Source organism: Rhinatrema bivittatum, chromosome 8 (genome assembly GCF_901001135.1).
Source record: "Rhinatrema bivittatum chromosome 8, aRhiBiv1.1, whole genome shotgun sequence".
NCBI classification, from domain to species: Eukaryota; Metazoa; Chordata; class Amphibia; order Gymnophiona; family Rhinatrematidae; genus Rhinatrema; species Rhinatrema bivittatum.
Window position 1 is genome coordinate 217,783,549 of NC_042622.1, and position 20,852 is coordinate 217,804,400.

At 49.2% G+C, this 20,852-nt stretch overlaps 1 protein-coding gene across 3 annotated transcripts in view; it reads right to left on the reverse strand.

Moving 5' to 3' along the window:
- Positions 1–20,852, reverse strand: part of PWWP3A (PWWP domain containing 3A, DNA repair factor) — a 102,098-nt gene that overhangs the window by 8,717 nt on the left and 72,529 nt on the right. For all 3 annotated transcript variants that reach the window (XM_029613229.1, XM_029613228.1, XM_029613230.1), the window contains exon 13: positions 3,576–3,664. In XM_029613229.1, coding sequence (XP_029469089.1) covers positions 3,576–3,664 — 89 coding nt within the window. The remainder of the gene's footprint in view (positions 1–3,575; positions 3,665–20,852) is intronic.

The following is a 20,852-nucleotide window of genomic DNA, read 5'->3' on the forward strand; positions in this document are numbered from 1 at the left end:
CGCAACTCTCCGTCACCCCTGCCGATTGATATATGTCACTGTAGTGGCATTGTCTGAAAACACTGACCATCTGACTGTGGATCAGCAGGAGGAACTCCACCAATGCTCTTTGCACTTCCCTCGTCTACAACCTGTTGATAGACCATGCTGCTTCCGCTGGTGACCACAGTCCTTGCACTGACTGCCTCCGGCAGACCGCTCCCCAACCCTTGAGGCTGGCATCCGTGGTCACTACCATCCAGCTCGGAATCTTCAGATCCATTCCCTTTTGAAACAGTGAGCACACGAGAGTGGACCTGGAGACCCCCAGTAGCGGCAACAGTTGATGAAACTCCTTTGACAACGATTCCACCGTGAGAGCGGACGCATGTGAGAAAATGCCCAAGGTACCAAAATCCAAGGTAGATGCCATTGACTCCGGCACCTGAAGATAATCCCAAGCCCTGAAGACCAACAACTTCAGTAACCTTCCCACCTGAGCTTGCAACTTCTGAATCCTCTCAGAGGTGAGAAAAAAAACTCTCAATGCGGGTATCGAATCTCTCCCCCAAATACTCCAGCATTTAGGTGGGGCACAGGTGAGTCTTCGTCCAATTAACCACCCAGCCCAAGGATTGCAAGAGATCCAGAACCCTCACAATCGACTGTTGACACTCTTCTTCAGATTTTCCTCAAATTAACTAGTTGTCTAGGTAAGGAAGAACCAGGATTTCCTCCCTGCGTAGAGCCACCGCTACCTCTACCATCACCTTCGTGAACCTGTGCGGCGTCATTGCCAGACAAAACAGGAGAGCCAGAAACTGGAAATGCTGCCCCAGGACCACAAAACTCAGAACTTTTGATGCTCTGCTCTGATGGGAATGTGAAGATAGGCTTCGGTCAAGTCTAAAAACACCAGACATTCTCCTTGACAAACCGCCGCTATAACCATCTGCAATGTTTCCATCCAGAAACAGGGACCCCGAAGTGATACATTCATCTTCTGCAAATTGAGAATGGGACAAAAAGGACCCCTCTTTCTTTGGAAAGACAAAATAAATTGAGTACCAACTGCTGTCTTGCTCCTCCAATGGCACCAGGACTATCACACCCAGACCCTGAAGGCACTCCAAGGTAGCTCAAATTGCTTGCTGCCTTCCTCTCGATCCACAGCAAGATATCACGAATGCCTCCCGAATGGGTTGAGAAAATTCTAATGTGTAGCCGTCTTTTATTACCTCTAGGACCCATTGATCAGAGGTAATTCTGGTCCACACCCTGTAGAAAAGCGATAGAGGGCCCACCACCACTACATCGAGAGAGTGGACCCTGCAGGCCTCATTGAGAGGTCTTATCAGCCCCAGCCCCCTGGCCGGAACCCTCTCGGGGATTCCTAGATGCTCCTTGAAAGGACTGCTGCAGTCTGGAATCCTGCCTCTGCCCCACAACTGACACAGAACTCTTCAGGGAACAAAAATGGTGACCTTCTCAAAAATGGAAACGAGGTGAAAGTTTTCCATGCTGACTTCCTGTCCTCTGGCAGCTTATGGCCCTTTGATTCTCCAAGCACCCTGATTAACTGTGCCAAGTCTTCCCCAAACAGCAATTTTTCCTTTAAGGAAAGATAACAGAATTGAGATGTGGACCACATGTCCGCTGATCAATTTCACAGCCATAACAACTGTTGTGCCAAGACCACTGCAACCATACTTCTGGCTAAAGTCTGTATCAAGCTGTAAAGTGCATCCACCACATACGCAATTCTAGCCTCCACCTGGGCTGCCTGGCTGGCTATCAGCCTCAGTCACGACTGAAGACTTTTCCTGAGCCTTCTGGACCCAGCACAAACACCTCTAACATCTGCTTCAGATGAATCTCCAGCTTATGATACTGCACGTCCCTTTAAGGCCAGTGACCCTGCCATCGGGATCATTGTCTTCTTGGTGACCGCCGACACTGAAGCATACACCTTGGGCAACTCCAACAGCTGAAGAATTTCTTCAGTTAGAGGATACAACTTTGCCATCGCCCTGGCCACCTTCAGGCCCGCCTCTAGGAGATCCCATTCCCAACTTACCAGTTTCTTGACCTTCTTAGGGAGCGGAAAGGCCATAGGCGGACCCCGGAGACCATCCAAGACCGGGTCCACCCCATCACTGTCAGTCTCCTGCTGGAGCTGGGGATTAAATCAGTCCAGGAGAACATGGGGAATAAGCGGCTTCAGTTCCTCCTTAAGGAATAGTTGCACCACACTAGGATTGCTGCCTTCCGCTACCAGAACCTCTTCCAGATCCACCATGTCCTTACTTACCCCCTGGTCGGGATCCGCCGGGTCCTCAAGGTCCACAGGAGTGACCCCAGGATCAACATCCGGATCATCCAGGTCCAAGAAGCAGCAGGATCTTCCGGATGATCCAGGCCCAGGTGGCGAAGAAGTTCTCTTGACCCCCTAAGTGGAGGGGGATCTGTAGCGCCTTTGCAGCGGTATGAACCCGAGGGCCCATAGATTGCTTAGTCCCTACATTCTTCCTGGTCAGGAACACTTTATGGATAAAGATAACAAATTATGTGGAAAAATCCACATCTTCCTCATCTAACCCAGGACTGGTGTGATTCTCCACCCCCCCCCCCCCCCCCAACTCTTGTGCAGATACCAACATTGGTAACAATGGCAGAGGGGGAATCTGTGCCCTGCTTCAGCTCTCCTTCTGGCCTACGCTTTCCCCTTCACTGCAAGGCTCTCCAGATCCCCTGCTGAGTCAGCTACTGGTTCCCATTTTAGGGACACATGTTTGGGCCTGCAACTCACTGCACGGTCGCGGAGCATGGGAAAGCTAAAGCGACAAGGGCAAGCAAGGTTAAAAATGGCCATGCAGCTCAACCCCCGACCCGATCACTGAGTCGCGGTCCCCGCAACTCCACTTACCCAGCTCTGGCCTGCCCCGCCCTATAGGGAAAATGGCTGAAACTGTCGCTCAGCTTTTTTTTTTTGGTAAAACTTAAAGAGGCAGTAGCAGCCCAGCCAACAAGAAACCCACAGCAGAAAGAAAAACAACCCTTAAGGATATCTGGGAAGAAGCCTTCAGGGACGCAGAGGGAGCCAGGATCCCTGGCTATCAGCATCCTGGAACTGCTGTGGGTCAAGCTGCCCAGGAATTTCCAACCGTCCACTTGCCCAGCTCAACCTAAAGGATGGTTCACAAAGGAACCTAACACCTCAGGGAATGTCTCCTCTTCTAACCTCTACTTTTTTTTTTTTTTAAATTCCAGACTGCAGGTTTGTACCTCTACCATCTGCTGGCGACAGAGAAATACTGAGGGACTGCAGGTGGCACTCTAGGTTATGTAGCAATGCCTCAAAGGTTTTGGTTTTCTGCCTCCATCTGCTGGTAGGGATGCAAAACCTACTTCTCTGGACTGATCTGGGGTACAAACATGAATGCAGGATTCATTAGCGTGAATCAAGTCTCAGAACAATCTAAGTGCAAAGCAAAGCTTTGTTTCCTTCCTCTGTCTGCATCTTCTGGTCAAGAACCCCCCCCCCCCCCCCCCCCCCACTCATCCTCAATCCCCTTGTATTACAAGGCACATACTACCTCTTACTGACAGAGGGTCCTTTCATGTATTTTTCTTCTGCCTTCTTGTAAGTAATTTCATCCACAGCAGAGATTGCACAAATAACAGCCTTAAAATGAACACACAAAAGAATTAAAAACAAAACAAAAAAAAGACAAATGGTTCTGTTTAAAACAAAGCACCACAAACCAAACAAGGTGGCAGAGGAAGAGTCCTTGCTGCTGGTGGTAGGAAACAAATGCTACAAATGAGGTAGCCAAAGCCAAAACATACAGTTTCCACACGCAGTGATAATCCACAGCAGATATTTACATTGAAAATCTTTTGGATGGTGGAGCGCACTGTTAACCGGCATTTCAACGTGCGTTTGACGCGCTAGCTTTACCCCTTATTCAGTAAGGGGTAATAGCGCGTCGAAAACACGCGTCCAACCCCCCCCCCCCCCCCCGACTAATAGTGCCTGCAACATGCAAATGCATGTTGCAGGCGCTATTAGTTATTCCCACGCGATTCAGAAAAATAAAATGTGCAGCCAAGCCGCACATTTTACTTTAAGAAATTAGTGCCTCCCCAAAGGTCGGCGCTAATTTCTGCCGGTGCCGGGGAAGTGCAGAGAAAAGCAGTAAAAACTGCTTTTCTGTGCACCCTCCGACTTAATATCATGGAGATATTAAGTCGGAGCCCCAAAAGTTAAAAAAAAAAAAAAAAAAAAATTTATAATGGGCCCGCGGCTTGAAAACCGGACGCTCAATTTTGCCGGCGTCCAGTTTCCGAATCCGTGGCTGTCAGCGGGTTTGAGAACAGACGCCGGCAAAAATTGAGCGTCCACTGTCAAACTCGCTGACAGCTGCCGCTTCCGTCAAAAAAGAGGTGCTAGGGATGCGCTAGTGTCCCTAGCGCCTCTTGTTACCGCAGGCCCTAATTTAAATAAATTAAGTTATTGAATCGCGCGCACAGGAGAGTGGCCTATGCGCGCTCGCCCATTCTCCTGTGTGGTTTACTGAATCGGCCCGTTAGGGGGATAGATGTTTGGATTACTCCCACACTAGTACTGCTGGCTACTTAGATTATTGTAGTGCCTTGTGGTTCCTCATGGGAAAGATAGGTGCTGCAGAGAACTTGTGGGGATCTTGTATGCTTCTTCTACTCAAGATGGAAATCAGAAGAAGACAAAAGCTGTCCTGCATAAGGAGAAAGTTTCAAGTGGTCACTCTGTAGCCAACAGCTGGGATGCATCCTTAGCACTGTGGACAGAATACCTTGGCAGACTGGATGGGCGGATGTTTTGTTTCTCATCATCTACAGTACTATATTACTATGTTAAACTGAAGGGAGGCTCAGAAGAAATACTTTTTTTTTTTTTTTTACACTGAGAGGGTGGTGGATGTGGGAACAGCCACTAGCAGAGGTAGTACTAACCCAAACCATGATAAAATTCAAACAGATTGTGATAACGAGGACTGGGGGGGGTAATATGTTTCAGAATGGAAACACCTACAAAAAAGTTCCAATGAACTATCTTTTTTTATTATTTACTCAATTCAATGAAATAAATTAAGAACAAAGAGGTAAGTTTCATATTACTGGTGCATGCCTCCACGGCCTTGCTCCCTTCTTGTAGTATAATCATTAACTTGCCTCCTTCCTCCTTTTGTCCAGCGCAACTCAGGAAGAAAAGGTCTTTTGGCCCATCCGTACTTGGACAATTGGTTAATTCGGGCGAAGTTGGAGTCTTTTTGTCGTTCAACGATCAGCAGAGTCATCGACTTCTTGCAATCCCTAGGTTGGGTGATCAACTAGGACAAGAGCCACCTAGTTCCCTCACAGCCGCTGGAATTTCTGGGCGCACTGTTCGACACTCTTCGGGGGAGAGTGTTCCTTCCAGAACATCGCCTTCTCAAGCTGCAAGCGCAAATCCGAGACTTATTGTCCATTCCTATACCACGTGTACGGGATTATTTGAGAGTCCTCGGTTCAATGACATCCACTCTGGAGTTGGTTCCCTAGGCCTTTGCGCATATAAGACCTCTACAGTCTGCATTGCTTTTCCGCTGGAGCTTGGTTTTTGAACAATACCACATTCCCCTCCCCCTTACAGGGGATGCTCAATCCAGTCTGGATTGGTGGTTACGGGCGGACAATCTACGGCGTGGAGTTCCTCTAGAGGTTCCGGAGTGGACTGTAGTCACCACAGATGGCAGTCTTTCAGGCTGGGGAGCGGTGTGTCAGAAGACATCTGTTCAGGGACAGTGGTCCAGCGAAGAAGCACGGTGGTCGATCAATCGGTTAGAGACCAGAGTGGTACGATTGGCATTGCAGGCTCTTCAACCTCTCCTTTGGAGGAAGTCGGTGCAGATTCTCTCTGACAATGTGACCACGGTAGCATACATCAATCGCCAGGGAGGAACTCGAAGCCAACTGGTGGCGCAGGCGGTGCAACAGCTGATCTCCTGGGCGGAACAACATCTGTTCAGCATTGCAGCTTCTCATATCGCCAGAGTGGACAACGTCCAAGCCGATTTCCTCAGTCATCATCATCTCAACCCGGGGGGAGTGGGAACTGTGTGAAGAAGCTTTACAGCTGATATGCAACAGGTGGTCCAGAACGGTAGTGGATCTCAAGGCAACATTCCAGAATTCCAAAGCCCTTTGGTTCTTCAGCCACTGGAGGGAATGAGGAGCGGAATGTGTAGATGCTCTTGTGGTTCCTTGGCCACAGGACGTTCTTTTGTACGCGTTTCCCTCCCTGGCCTCTGATAGGCAAGGTCCAGCGGGCGGAAGTTGTTTTAGTGGTGCCGGAGTGGCCATGTCGTCCATAGTTCGTGGATTTGATCAGCCTGGCGCTGGATGGTCCTCTACGATTTCGGGATCTACCGTGCCTCTTGTCTCAGGGTCCCGTTTGTTTGGAAGACGTCGAACGCTTCTGTCTAGCGGCATGGCTTTTGAGAGGCGCCGGATAAAGAACAAAGGTTATTCTGATGCTGTGGTGGCTACTCTGTTGCATTCTCGTAAACCTTCCACATTGTTGGCCTATGTGAGAATGTGGAGAGTTTTTGAAACTTGGTGTGTGGAGCACCAGTTAGATCCGGCGCAGGCTTCCATATCGGACATTTTGTCTTTTTTGCAAGCTGTCTTAGCAAAAGGTTTGTCCTGCAGTTCCTTACGAGTTCAAGTCGCAGCCCTTGGATGCTTTCAGGGTAAGGTAAGTGGAGTGTCTTTGGCGGCGCATCCGGATGTGGCACGTTCTCTCCGAGGCGCAGTTGCTTCCGTCAGTCTCAGACGGCTTTGACCTCTGTGCCTCACCTTTCTTCCTTCTTTCTCTTCAAGCCTTAGGAAGATGTCTGCTGCCGCATCTTCAGGCCGCTCTCTCCGGCATCCCTGGAATGGCAACGGCGATCGCCATGGATTTCCTGAGGGCCTCCTAGGGTGTGTGCGCACGCCACCCACGTCTTTATCCACGTCATGGCGGGAACCTCGGGGACGTCCCCTCCGAGTGACGTCACGCCATCTGGGTATTTAGCCTGCCCTTCATTTGCTAACAAACTGAGTTAGCAAGGATTGGATACGCTCCGGTCTAAGCTGCTGGAAGCTCTCTTTGCACTTCGGGGTTAACTCTAACCTGGGTTACCTGCTCCTCGGGGGCTCTTGTGCTTTCTTTCAGGTACCATCTCTGGAGACTGGGTACTCGCTCGAGGGCCTGCTCTCCTCATCTTGGTGCCTACAGTTCAACTACTTCTGCCTGCCAGGTTTCTCATCAATACAGCTTATCTACTTCAGTGAGTAACTAACATTGTCATCTTGTCTCATCTTCAGCTGAGCGCTGCAGCCTGCATCCGGGACTCTCCCTTCTATCCTGCGCTGCCTACCATATATACGAACGTGGGACTGGTCGTCTCTCCTGAGGACCCCTGGACTGACTACTGGGTTACCTCACTGGTGCCATCCTTGGCTGTACCACCCAGCTGCATAATAAATACGAATTCTCTGTGTCTGCGTGTATAGAGTCTAGCCTAGTACTGCAGTTCCTCACAGGGCTCCTCCCCATGGGAGTGGCCATCACCGCAGTACCCAAGAATCCATTCAAACACCTCAAAACCCTAACAAATTGTTAACTCCATGGATTCGGCTCAGCTCACCGCTTTGCAGGCCATTCTGGGCCTGGCCCAGCGAATCTCCAAACAGAATTTGTTGGATAACTTGACTGTTGCCTTTAACCAGTTACACGCACAGATGAATACACCAACTACCGCAGGTAAAGACGTTACACTGCCAGAAGTGGTGGTCAAGACTACAGTGCCTCTATCTGCTCCAACATGCTTCACAGGTGAAGTTTGGAAATGTAGAGGATTTATCAACCATTGCTGCATGCACTTTTCTCTGCAACCTAACCATTTTCCTACAGCGTATGCCAAGACCACCTACATCCTTTTGTATCTGGATGGAAGAGTGCTGGCTTAGGCCTCACCGCTGTGGGAGCGCAATGACCCTATCCTGAATGATCTTGCCAGGTTTCTTGAACTGTTCAAGTCAGTATTCGATGACCCTGCCCGGTACTTGACAGCAGGATCAACTTTAGTTCATCTAAAACAAGGTAATAAACCTTTACCAGACTTTGCCATTGAATTCAAGACGTTGGCTTCTGAATTACATTGGGACCCTAGATGCTTGAAGACCCTCTTCTTTAAAGGCCTGAACTCCCGGTTGAAAGATGAGCTGGCGGCTCGAGAGATGCTTGAAACCTTAGCTGACCTGATGAAGTTGGCAACAAGGATTGATCGCCGACTTCACGACAAGGTTCAAGAGGTCAAGAGCCCCAGAAGACCACCTCAGGGAGAGACTCGCGTCAAGTCTGTACCCAGGCCTATACCTCCAGGTCCTGTTGCGGGCGAAGAACCGATGCAATTGTGCCGCAGTCATTTGACTTCTAAAGAGACGAACTCGAAAGAGGTTGGGACTATGCATGTATTATGAACAAGCTGGACATGCTGTTCAAACATGCCCTATATGTCCGGGAAACTAGCAGACCTAAGTCCTGTGGGAGGACTCTTCTTAGGTCTAACTGCACCCTCTCCTCCACTCTCTCTTCCAGTATCCTTAGTCTGCACTCCTCTAGAATACCAGACCCTTGCCCTAGTGGATTCTGGGGCAGGAGGAAATTTCATTCTGAAATGTCTAGTGGAACATTTGTGGATCCCCACCACTACCATGACGTCTCCTCTACTTTTGTCCTCTATTCATGGAGAGCCCTTACTGGGTGAAGTAACCCTGCTCACAGAACCAGTGAGTCTACATACTGGTGCTCTTCATACAGAGACTATTTCCTTCTTTGTGTTAGAGAAGGCCATGCACCCTTTGGTACTGGGGTTACCGTGGTTGCAGAAACATATGCCACAATTCAACTCTGTCACTTTGGAGCTTTCACGTTGGGGTCCAGATTGCCATGGCAAATGCTTGATGGAAGTCTCTCCAATACCATGCATGCCAACTACCCAGTTGTTGCCGCCTCAATATGCATCTTTCTAAGATGTGTTTTCAAAAGAAGCCGCTGATATCTTACCTCCACACAGATCATATAACTGCGCCATCAATTTGAAGCCTAATACGGAGACACCCAAAGGAAGGGTTTACCCCCCTCTCTGTGGTAGAGAATAAAGCAATGTCAGAGTACATCCAGGAGAATCTCCAGAAAGGCTTCATAAGACCTTTCAAGTCTCCTGCCGGCGCAGATTTCTTCTTCATGGGGAAGAAGGACGGAACATTACGTCCATGCATTGACTACAGAGGTCTGAATGAGATCACTGTAAAGGATCACTATTCCTTACCACTCATCTCGGAGCTATTAGACAGGTTACAGGGAGCCAAAATATTCTCCAAGCTTGACCTCAAAGGAGCATATAACTTAGTTCGCATCTGCTCAATTAAACTCTGGAATTTGTTGCCAGAGGATGTGGTTAGTGCAGTTAGTATAGCTGTGTTTAAAAAAGGATTGGATAAGTTCTTGGAGGAGAAATCCATTACCTGCTATTAAGTTCACTTAGAGAATAGCCACTGCCATTTAGCAATAGTAACATGGAATAGACTTAGTTTTTGGGTACTCGCCAGGTTCTTATGGCCTGGATTGGCCACTGTTGGAAACAGGATGCTGGACTTGATGGACCCTTGGTCTGACCCAGTATGGCATTTTCTTATGTTCTTATGCTCTGGCGACGAATGGAAGACGGCTTTTAATACCCAGGATGGGCACTTTGAATACCCGGAGATGCCCTTTGGCTTGTGCAACGCCCCGGCTGTCTTCCAAACATGATGAAAGACATTCTCTGTGATCTACTCTACCAATGTGTCGTTGTCTACTTAGACGACATCTTGATATTCTCCCAGGATCTGCAATCCCATCAGGAAGATGTCAAAAGAGTTCTGCAGAGACTTCGCGAGAACCGCTTATACTTAGCCAAGTTGACTAAATGCGAATTCCACAAGGAATCCGTGCCCTTCTTAGGGTACACTGTCTCAAACAAAGGTTTCCAGATGGACCCTCAGAAGCTTGAGAGTATTCAGAAATGGACACAACCCACTGGCCTAAAAGTTCTAAGACGATTTCTGGGATTTACCAACTACTACAGGACCTTCATCAAAGACTACTCTTCATTGACTGTTCCTTTAACAGCGATGACTAAGAAGGGAGCCAACGTTGCCACTTGGTCTATGGAAGCCGTGACTGCATTTCAGAAGTTAAAAAAAAAAAAAAAAAAAAAAAAAAAAAAGACGCCTTTGCCAACAAACCATGTCTCTGCCATCCGGACCCTACACGACCCTTCATGGTGGAAGTCTATGCCTCTGACGTAGGTGTAGGAGCCGTGCTAAGTCAGACCAGTGACTAACATATTGCACCCCTGTTCATTCTTTTCCCGATGCTTCTCGCCAGCGGAGAAGAACTACAGCATTGGGGTTAAAGAATTGCTGGCAATAAAAATGGCATTTGAAGAATGGCACCCTTGGCTTGAAGGTACACAATATCAGATCATTGTTTACACTGATCACAAAAATCTAGAGTACCTCTGTAATGCTCAACACCTTAACCATAGACAGGCGAGGTGGTCCCTGTTCTTCAACAGATTTGACTTTGTGCTGAAATATCGCCCTGGTGATAAGAACATCAGAGCAGATGCATTATCTCGCTCTTTTCTCTCTGAAGACATACCTGATGAACCCCAGAATATCATCTATCTGAAGAGAGTTATTCTGACAGCTACACATCCGGTTCCCCCGGGCAAGACCATTGTACCCTGCAATTTAAGAAAGAAGTTGCTAGCATGGGCTCACAATTCGAAACTGGCCGGACACCCTGGTCAACGGCGAACACTGGCTAAGCTACAGAAGTACTACTGGTGGCCCACCATGAAGGAAGACACTTTTGCATACGTAGCTTCCTGCTCCAATTGTGCCAGACAGAAACCTCCGCCCGCTTGTCCAGACGAGTGCAACGGCCTTTGGGGGTCATTTGTGCGCAACTGGGGCATTGACGGACATCATGCGAGGGGGCCTAAGCACAAAACGCAAACATTATGGACATGGTCCTAGGACACTCTGGGCATTTCCTAAACCCGGTCGCCATGCCGAAAAATGGCGGGCACATGGTCTGTGACCGATGGGCACCGACCGCAAGTATGGGAAAAATACACTTGCCGAGTGTTGGAGGGAACGGGTGCGATGGGGGACCCAGGTCAGGGATTTTTTAAGAAGTTAAACTTCAAATATTTCCATGAGGAAAGTTGTGAGAAATTTCTCACAGAGCTCCTAAACCGCAAGCCAACTGCTGCGCGGAAAAAAAGACTGAAGAGGGACCCCTGGTGACTACAGGGTTAGTGGCATGCTGGGCATGCTAAGTGTGCCAGACAAAAGTGTTTCGTGACGGGGTTCCATCTGATGTCACCCATATGTGAGGACTACCATCCTGTTTGTCCTAGGAGAATGCCTGTTACTCTAGGAAATTTATCTGGGAATCTCTCTCCTGCAGGGACCAAAGACCCTGAGTGTGGAGGCCTGCAACATGTGCTCCCCAACCTGTATGAGACATGTCTGTGGTGAGGACAATCTGGGGCTGTGGGCCCAGGGTATCCCTTGCTCCAGATTGGATAGGGTTTCCCACCACATGAGGGATTGCCAGGACACGAGCCCGAAGATCCTGGGTGGCTCAACACCTGGGAATGTAATGTCCATTGCGCTTTGCACATGTGAAACCGAGTGAATGGAGTAACATGCACTGTTGCTGCCATATGTCCCAGAAGTTGCAGAAACTGGTGTGCCGAGACATGGGGGCAACAGGAGACTACTCAATTAAGGGCAGCAAGGGTCTCTGCACTGCCTCGAGGCAGAAAGGCCTTTTTCTGGGTAGTGTCCATCCTGGCCCCGATAAAGTCCAGTTGTAGTGATGGGATTTTGGATAGCTGATCAGAAATCCCAGATCTTCCAAGGTGCGTATGGGTGGACTGTAGGGAACGCAGTGCCCCTTTCCTGGAGTCGCTCTTGATAAGCCAATCGTCGAGGTAAGGGAAGACATGTACCCCTTGCCTCCGAAGATAGGCCCCCCAATACCATCAGGCATTTGGTGAAGATGTGGGGCGCCAATGTTAGGCCAAAGGACAACACACTCTTCCTCTTCCAGGAACTGCAGATACCTCTGATCCGCTGGAGAAATGGGGATATGGGCATATGCATCTGAGTTCAAGGGAGCAGAACCAGTCCCCAGCTCTGAGGAGGGGCTCAAAGTACCCAACGAGACCATCTTGAACTTTTCCCTGACAAGAAACTGGTTTAATGCCCTCAGATCCAGAATGGGGCAAAGGCCACCAGTTTTCTTGGGAATCAGGAAATACCTGGAATAGAACACATCCCCTCGTTGGCCTGACAGGACAGGTTTGACCACTCGAGTCATTAAGAGGGTGGAGAGCTCTACTCTGAGTATCTACTGGTTCTCTATGCTTCTCCACCAGGGACACGGAGAACAGGGAAGAGTTCATTGGAAATGCAATTTGTACCCCTGCCTCATGATGGACAGGACCTAGTGATCTGGGGTAACAGAAGCCCATTGTTCTGTGAATAGCTGCAGGCGGCCCCCTAGTGGGGTGTCGGCACCCTGTGTTAGGGTTGGCTGGCTCAAACCCCCTGGCCGCAAATCAAAATCCTTCGACAGGGTTTTGCAGTGGGGGAAGAGTCTGATGGTGTGTTCGAGGTGGTCATGCCCGCTGAGGTCTCGATCTAGAGGCCAGCGGGTAGTACTTACGTGGCTGGTAAAAAGGCTGTCTTGGATATTGCCTGGGAGGCGTTTGCTGAGGGCTGGGTGTCCGAAGTGCTGGCTGTTGAAGGGTTTCTTGATAGTCCTTCAGTTGGGCCACCACCTTGTCCCTGAAAAGGTTCTTCCCTGTACAGGGAAGATCTGCCAGACTGTCCTGCACCTCAGGGCGCAGGTCGGAAGCATGCAGCCAAGCCATGCGACGAGCCCCAATGCCTGCTGCGGCAACTCTCATAGCTGTCTCAAACACATCGTACACAGAGTGGACCCTGTGTTTATCACAATTCAGGCCCTGCTGAATTATTTTCTGGAAGTCCTCCTGAAATTGTTGCGGGAGGTGTTCCTCCAACTCTTGGGCTTGTTTCCAGAGGCTAAAGGGAGTACTGCCCCATATAGAGTTGATAGCAAGCAATCCTGGCTGCTAACATTGAGCCCTGGAACACCCAGTGTCAGAGAGCATCCAGAGCTTTGTGTTCACGGCCCCGTGGAGGGGTGCCCCGAGGCATGAGTTTGAAGCCTCTTTGCCTTCTTTATGGTTGATTCCACCACCACTGACTGGTGAGAAAGTTGATGGTGTTCAAACCCAATGGTGGACTGGACCAGATAGACCACATCAATCTTCTGGTTCACAGAAGTAATGGATATGGACTTGGACGACTAGCTCCTTAAAGATGTCATGTACTAGAACAGCCACCACTTCCTTAGGAGCATCAAAAAAAATTGCAGGATCTCCAACACCTTGTGATGAGAATCCTGTTCTGTTAATAGCTGGAAAGGCAGACTCCACCATGGCCTTAACAAACCCAGCAAAAGAAAACCTCTGGAGCGGATTTCCGCCTCTCCTCTGGTGGAGAGGGTTCGGAAAGCAAGTTCTCCAATTCCTCCGTGGAGGAAAAAAGATGCCTCTCCTTCCCAAGTATCACAGGAGGCTTCCCCTTCACTTTGAATGTCCAGAGATGCGGGGGGTGGAGTTCCCACCTGAGCCCTAAGTCTCGAGCCAGAGGGCCTCGGGGGCACCGGTGGAACCGAAGATGGTACTGAGCGCACCAGTGAGATCCTGGGCCACATGGGCACTGATGGATCTGCTGACATCGGTCCCAATAGCCCTGGGAGAGCCAGAAGTTGCCAGGGTGCTGTGCGCGGGTGAGGCCCCATCAACCCTGATGAACCTTCCTCATCTGAGGGGGGGGGGGGGGGGGGGTCGCTCACCAGAACGGGGACCGGTGGCTGCAGCAGCGATGCTCTCTTCAACAGCAAAGAGGTTCGGGGCATCAGAGCTGGCTGCGTCGGTAAGACACTGAGCAGCAGGTCCAGCCGCACCAAGAGAGGCACAAGTACCAATGGAGTCTGCTCTTGCAGCGGTCCCATGGAAATCAGAGGCTTGATGCTGTGCAAGGCCTGGCCAACCGTCAACTGCATGTGCCTCTCTAACTCCTCCTCAAAAGTTGCCGAAGACAGGATAGCTTGAGGAGGTGGCAGCAATGGGATCGGAGTCACAGGGTGGAACCAAACCTTCCACCGGTATCTGTGGGGACAGCCGAGAGTGCTTGGGAGGACCGGAGGGTATCACCTCCTCTGCACGAGACTGCTTCAGGGGAGGCACAGATGCATGTGATGCCTTCACATGGTCTGACTTTGAAGAGGATGATCGGTGTCTGTTTCCTAGACTTTTCTCGGTGCTCACCATGGTCCTTTCCCAGGACCAAAAGCGACTGAGAGGAACCAGACCTGGATCGAGAGGATATTGACCTCGCTCGGTCCCCTGTCCCTACCTCAGCATTGAGGACTGGTAGCGGAGGGGGACACTGGGGGAGGGGGGGGGGGTCGATGCCAAGACTCCCTTCTCCTGCAGTGTAGAAGTCCCAGATGCTGACGATGGATCTGATTTCTTAGCGCCGAAGAGCTTTTCTATTTTGTCTAGACACGCCCGACGGCCCTTAGGGATCATCTAGGCACAAAGATGGCAAACATGGACATCATGCAACACCCCCAGGCAGAGGACACAGACCTCATTGGGGTCTGTGATGGACATGGTCCGGGGGGGGCACTGGTGAAAGCCAGACGCCATGTTGAAAAGAACACTGCGTGCAGTCGATGGCTGGAGACCACCAGGAAGAGACAGTCAGTAATCAACCGCGAAGTCCACAAAACTCACCTAAAGTGATGGGCAAAAAACCCTCGAGGAGATCATGTGACGCTGAGAGAGGGAGTGGATGTAGCCGGCCCTCTCTGACTCCCTTTTTGCCTATCCAACCCCATCCTGCGCAGATGTCTCGACCTTGGTGACTTTGGGCACAACTTCAGGTCGGCCGCAGCTATACAGAACCCGATCCTGTAAAAAAAATGTCGACGTGGACGGCACGTAGGGAGAAGGAGCAGGTGAAGGAAAAAGATGCGGCCTGCCGACGCGGCGTCCGATGAGGATGCCGGCATGGCAGACTCCCCTGTGACGGTGAACTGGGCGGATCTACGGGCGGCGGTAGTGGAAGCCCTCGAGCCCGAACTCAAAAAATTGTCCTACCAGATCAGGGAGTTGACCTCGGCGATCGCAGGCTACGAGGCACGTTTTTTGGCGCTGGAGCAGAGGATTTCGGACGGGGAAGATGGCGCGCAGACCACGAGGTCGGAGATTGCAGCGTTACAGGCCACGATCGCCCGGCACACCGAACGTCTCGAGGACCTGGAAAACAGGTCTCTGAGGTCCAATCTGTGCAGAGACCTGCCGCAATTGCTGGAGCGCTGGCTGAACTGGGAACTCTCCCTAACCAAGGAACATGGCCCCCTGCGCATCGAGAGGGCCCATTGCCTGGGACAGAAGCGCTCCCACCAAGAGAAACCGCGAGTGATGATTATAAAAATATTAAACTATTCCCATAAAACTGAAATATTGCAGGCCGCTCATAAAGGGCAGTCCCTGATGTATGAGGGGAAGATCTTGATCTTTCAGGATTTTTCGGGAGCCCTGTCAGCGCAACGGAGAGCGCTTTCTCCCCTGTGCGCTCAATTATTCAATCTGGGCCAGCGAGCAGTGATAATCTACCCTGCACGAGTTCGGGTGACCACTCCAGAAGGACCCCGTTGGTTTACAGACGTGGATGATCTTAAAAAATACATTACTACGCTGGGACAGGCTGTGGAGCAGAGACCAGGCGGGAATAGCTCTGGTTCCGACACCGGGTGATCTGTTGCAAACTATGCCTGCTTTGCTTCTACTGAATTTTTGGGGAGAACGCAGCTTGATCTTGAACCTGGCCTTTGCGACTGGGGGAGGACGGGCTCATGGTCTCTCATAAGTGTTTACTGGTTAATGAGGCTTGTAATCTCATACTGTTCACAGTTATAGCTGTAGAAGTACCTGCAATCTACACATTATGTTCTAGGTTTGTTTACTGTTCCATGGTGACAGCCAAACACAATGGAGTTGTGGGACATATATTCTTAACTTTTTGCTGCTTATTTCTGGGTTCCCACGATGCTTTTTGTTGTGCGGGGGTGGGGTTGGTGAGGGAGAGGAGGAGCCTCCAGTGTCTTTGGTAATCTCAAGGGTGTGGGTTAGCTAAGAAGAGACTTAAGGGGAAAGGGGGGTAGGGGAAAGAGAATGAGTGGGGGGTGGGGACGCGAGGGGAGGGTTGTTGGGAAGGGAGAGGGTTACAGGTCCTGGTAATATTATGAATTAGGATGTGTGGTTGGTGCACGGGGTGGGGAACTCACTGTCATAGGGAGATGGCCAGAGCTGGTATGGCCATTTTTCCCCTGGATTTGGAAATTTCTCACAGTTCAGACAATTTTACAGTGGAATGATATGGGGTAGATGGCTAGTCATGGCCTTAAATTGATTTCATGGAATGTGTGTGGTATCAGTTCGCCCATTAAAAGATCTAACATTTTACAGGCACTGAAAAGAAAATCAGATATAGTATTTTTGCAAGAAACACATCTCAATGATGTCGAACATAGGAAATTGCGTCAAACTTGGGTGGAATTGGTGCATTTTGCATCTGCAACCACATGCTCAGCAGGGGTGGCTGTATTAGAACATAAGAACATGCCATACTGGGTCAGACCAAGGGTCCATCAAGCCCAGCATCCTGTTTCCAACAGTGGCCAATCCAGGCCATAAGAACCTGGCAAGTACCCAAAAACTAAGTCTATTCCATGTTACCGTTACTAGTAATAGCAGTGGTATTAGTTCGCAAAAATATCCCGTTGCAGATTCTCTGAGCTCAAGGACCCCCCAAGGTTGCTTTCTCATCTTAGTAGCTCAGATCAATCAGACCCCTCTGGTGCTTTGTAATATATATGCTCCGAACGCTCATCAAGTGTCTTTTTTTCAGAATCTGCACAAATTATTACTCCCACATATTGATCAATTGGTGGTGGTGGGGGGTGACTTCAATGCTCTAAGGGACCCTGAGTTGGATAGGTCCTCGACTCTGCGGAGGGTAGGGGTTGCGGGGAAGGGGATCCATCTTCTCGAAGAGAACCTACATTTAGCTGATACCTGGCGCACTTTACATCCCCCTTTGAACGAGATTTCACGCATCTCTCTAGAGCGCATGCGACCCACTCACGCATAGACTATTTGTTAATCAGTACACACTCCTTTTCCAGAGTCTCCGGGGTGGGAATTGGGGACATTGCCATTTCAGACCATGCCCCCCCCCATCTGGGTTGAGTTGGCGTTACTTCCTCTGGATGTTGCCCAACGTCACTGGCGATTCCCCTATTATCTGGCAACTGATAGTGCATTTCAAGCGTTTTTACTTGAGAGATGGAAAGATTTTGCAACACTTAATGCTCAACATAGTGGGGACCCCATACTGTTTTGGGATACAGCCAAGGCTGTGATCCGGGGAGACATTTCATACATAGCCCACTGGAAAAAAGTATTGGACAGCCGGCTGACACTTACTAAGAAACTTCAGCAGGCTAAATTGGCATTATTGAGGTCTCATACGTCAGTGAACAAGGAAGCTTATCTGGCCACTCAAATTGCGCTTAACTCTCTCTTACATCAACGGGCCAAACGCAGTCTCTTATTCTATCAACATCGGCTTTACCGACATGGCAACAAAACAGGGAAACTTCTAGCCAATCTAGTCAAGTCAAGTAGGGGCTCTCACCATATCACAGCTCTCCAAAACTCAAGTGGATGTATAGTCCATGACACCCCCGATATACTGAACATCTTTAAAGATTACTATACCACTCTTTATCAGGCGGATGGCTGGAATCCTGATCAATGGGAGGCCTTCTGTGTGCATTTGAAGCTTCCCTCTCACCCTGACCCAGACTGAGTGGCTCAATAGGCCTATTTCTGAGGAGGAGGTCAGGAAGGTCATAAGGGGCTCCCCAGGATTCAAGGCTCTGGAGCCAGATGGCTATAGTTCAGAATTTTATCGCTGCCTCATTGAGCCTATCACCCCACTTCTTTCTTTAGTATTTAATGCATTGATATCGGAGGGTACTTTCCCGGTCAATGGGAATGTGGCTCATATAATCCTAATCCCCAAACCAGGGAAAGATCCCTTGCTGCCTGCTTCTTATTCTTAGTTGCTTTTAGTACCTTAGTATTTTATGAATTTTCTGTATATTTTAAGGATATATTAATGTTTTTATTATTTTATGATTTAATGGTTTTGATATAAATTGTATCTAATTATTGTATTTTATGTTTATTGGACACCGTTGTGATGGTCTTTTAGACTGATGTAATGGTATAGAAAACCTAAATAAACTATCGCCCCATTTCCCTGCTAAATGTGGACCAAAAGTTATTGGCAAAGATTTTGGCGGACAGACTAGCAGCTATTCTCCCCCAACTGATCCAACCTGGCCAGGTGGGATTTGTTAAGAAACGTTACGCTTTGACTAATATTCAATACCTGGCAGTGGTTATAGATTTATGCACTCGGCACAATGCTCCTTTTCTCATTGCTAGTTTGGATGCAGAAAAGGCTTTCGATCGAGTGGAGTGGGGATTTATGTTCTGCCTCTTGGGGGAGATGGGGTTTTTTTTTTAATCAGGCAATCCAACTCTTGTATACAACTCCGGTTGCCTCGTTACTGGTGAATGGTCAGTGCTCCCCCTCTTTCCCAGTGTTTCGAGGCACACAGCAAGGATGTCCTTTGTCCGCTCTTCTTTTCTTATTGACTCTGGAGCCCCTATTGTTGGCCATTCAGGCCTCTTCCATGATCAGAGGGCTACTATTTCACGCTCAGGGACAGAAAGAGGTCTTTAAATATGCCGCTTTTGCGGATGATATGTTGGTCTTCCTCACTAGTCCCTGTCATTCCTTGCCGGCCTTATTGGGAGTGGTTCAGGACTATGGAGCATTTTCTGGCCTGCGGACTAATTGGGATAAATCCGAGGCTCTGAGTTTCCCGTCAACTCTCCGAGAGAATTGGGGGGGCCCCCTTCCCTTTGCATTGGGCAGAAGGCGCCATCAAATAAGAACGTAAGAACATGCCATACTGGGTCAGACCAAGGGTCCATCAAGCCCAGCATCCTGTTTCCAACAGAGGCCAATCCAGGCCATAAAAACCTGGCAAGTACCCAAACACTAAGTCTATTCCATGTTACTGTTGCTAGTAATAGCAGTGGCTATTTTCTAAGTCAACTTAATTAATAGCAGGTAATGGACTTCTCCTCCAAGAACTTATCCAATCCTTTTTTAAACACAGCTATACTAACTGCACCAACCACATCCGCTGGCAACAAATTCCAGAATTTAATTGTGCGTTGAGTAAAAAAGAACTGTCTTTCCTTGGACCTGTCGGCTACGTATGATCTCAATATCCCAAGATTGCTCAAGCACACTAGGGAAAAACTCAGCCTTTGGAAAAATTTGCCAATTTCCATTGGGGGGGGGGGGGGGGGGCGTATCAATTTGTTCAAAATGACCCTTTTGCCTAAATGGTTATATGTGTTGCAGAATCTACCTTTGTCGCTCAAACGCTGTGACATTACCGCCCTGCATAAAATGATGTGATTCTTTATTTGGCAGGGAAAGAGAGCACGCATACCACTGTCTTGGCTCACCCTGCGTTGGGGTGCTGGTGGCATGGGCGTCCCCAATTTCAGTTCTTATTGTGTTGTGGCGAATCTCCGTCTTATCCGGAAATGGATACTGGGTACATCCTTTTATATAAATATCTTGGCAGAACGTACTTTGGTGGCTCTGCTAGACCTTAAATATGTATTGATGGGGCCGAGCAAAGAGTTACCGACTGCGCTCTCCTAAAACCCGCTAATCGTTCAGATTAGGAAGGCCTGGGTATACATTACAAGGCGGCTGGGTCTGCCCCAACGCTGTCCCTACCTACTTCCAGTACAAGGGAATCCAGAGTTTCTCCCTGGCTCCCAAGATGCCAGTATGCGGGAATGGGTACAGAAAGGCGTTACCCACCTGGGACATTTGTTGGATCCCGAAGGGGCTCTATCGTTCACCACCTTACAGGGGATTTATAGTTTAACCGTGGCCCAGGTTTTTGGCTATTTACAACTCAGGCATTATGTACTGTCCTTACAGCTTGATAATCAAAGCCCAGCTCACTTTTTGGCCTTAAAATCCTTTTTTCATCTGGAGAGGCAGAGTCCCCTCTCCCTTTCTATGTACTACAGGGGACTTCAGCGGGATATGTCGAAGGGCACGTATGTCATCTCAGTCGAGTGTTGGGAAAAAGATGGAGTATTCAAGGTATCAGTGGCAACTTTTTCGGCCTGTATGAGGAATTTAACCAGCACCACTGGTAATATGTATTTTCGGGAAATGCAATATAAATTCCTGCGGAGAGCCTTTATTTCCCCACAGATAGCTTGGCGAGCACACCTTATTCCGGACTCTACATGTCCTCGCTGTCAGCTTGCTATCGGTACGCTATCTCATGTTTTTTGGGACTGCCTTCTCAAACAGTTATTCTGGGGGAAAATCGTAAATTACCTGCAACACTTATTGAAAGTGCAATTTTTGGTCACGCCGCAGTTGATTTTATTTGATTGCATTCC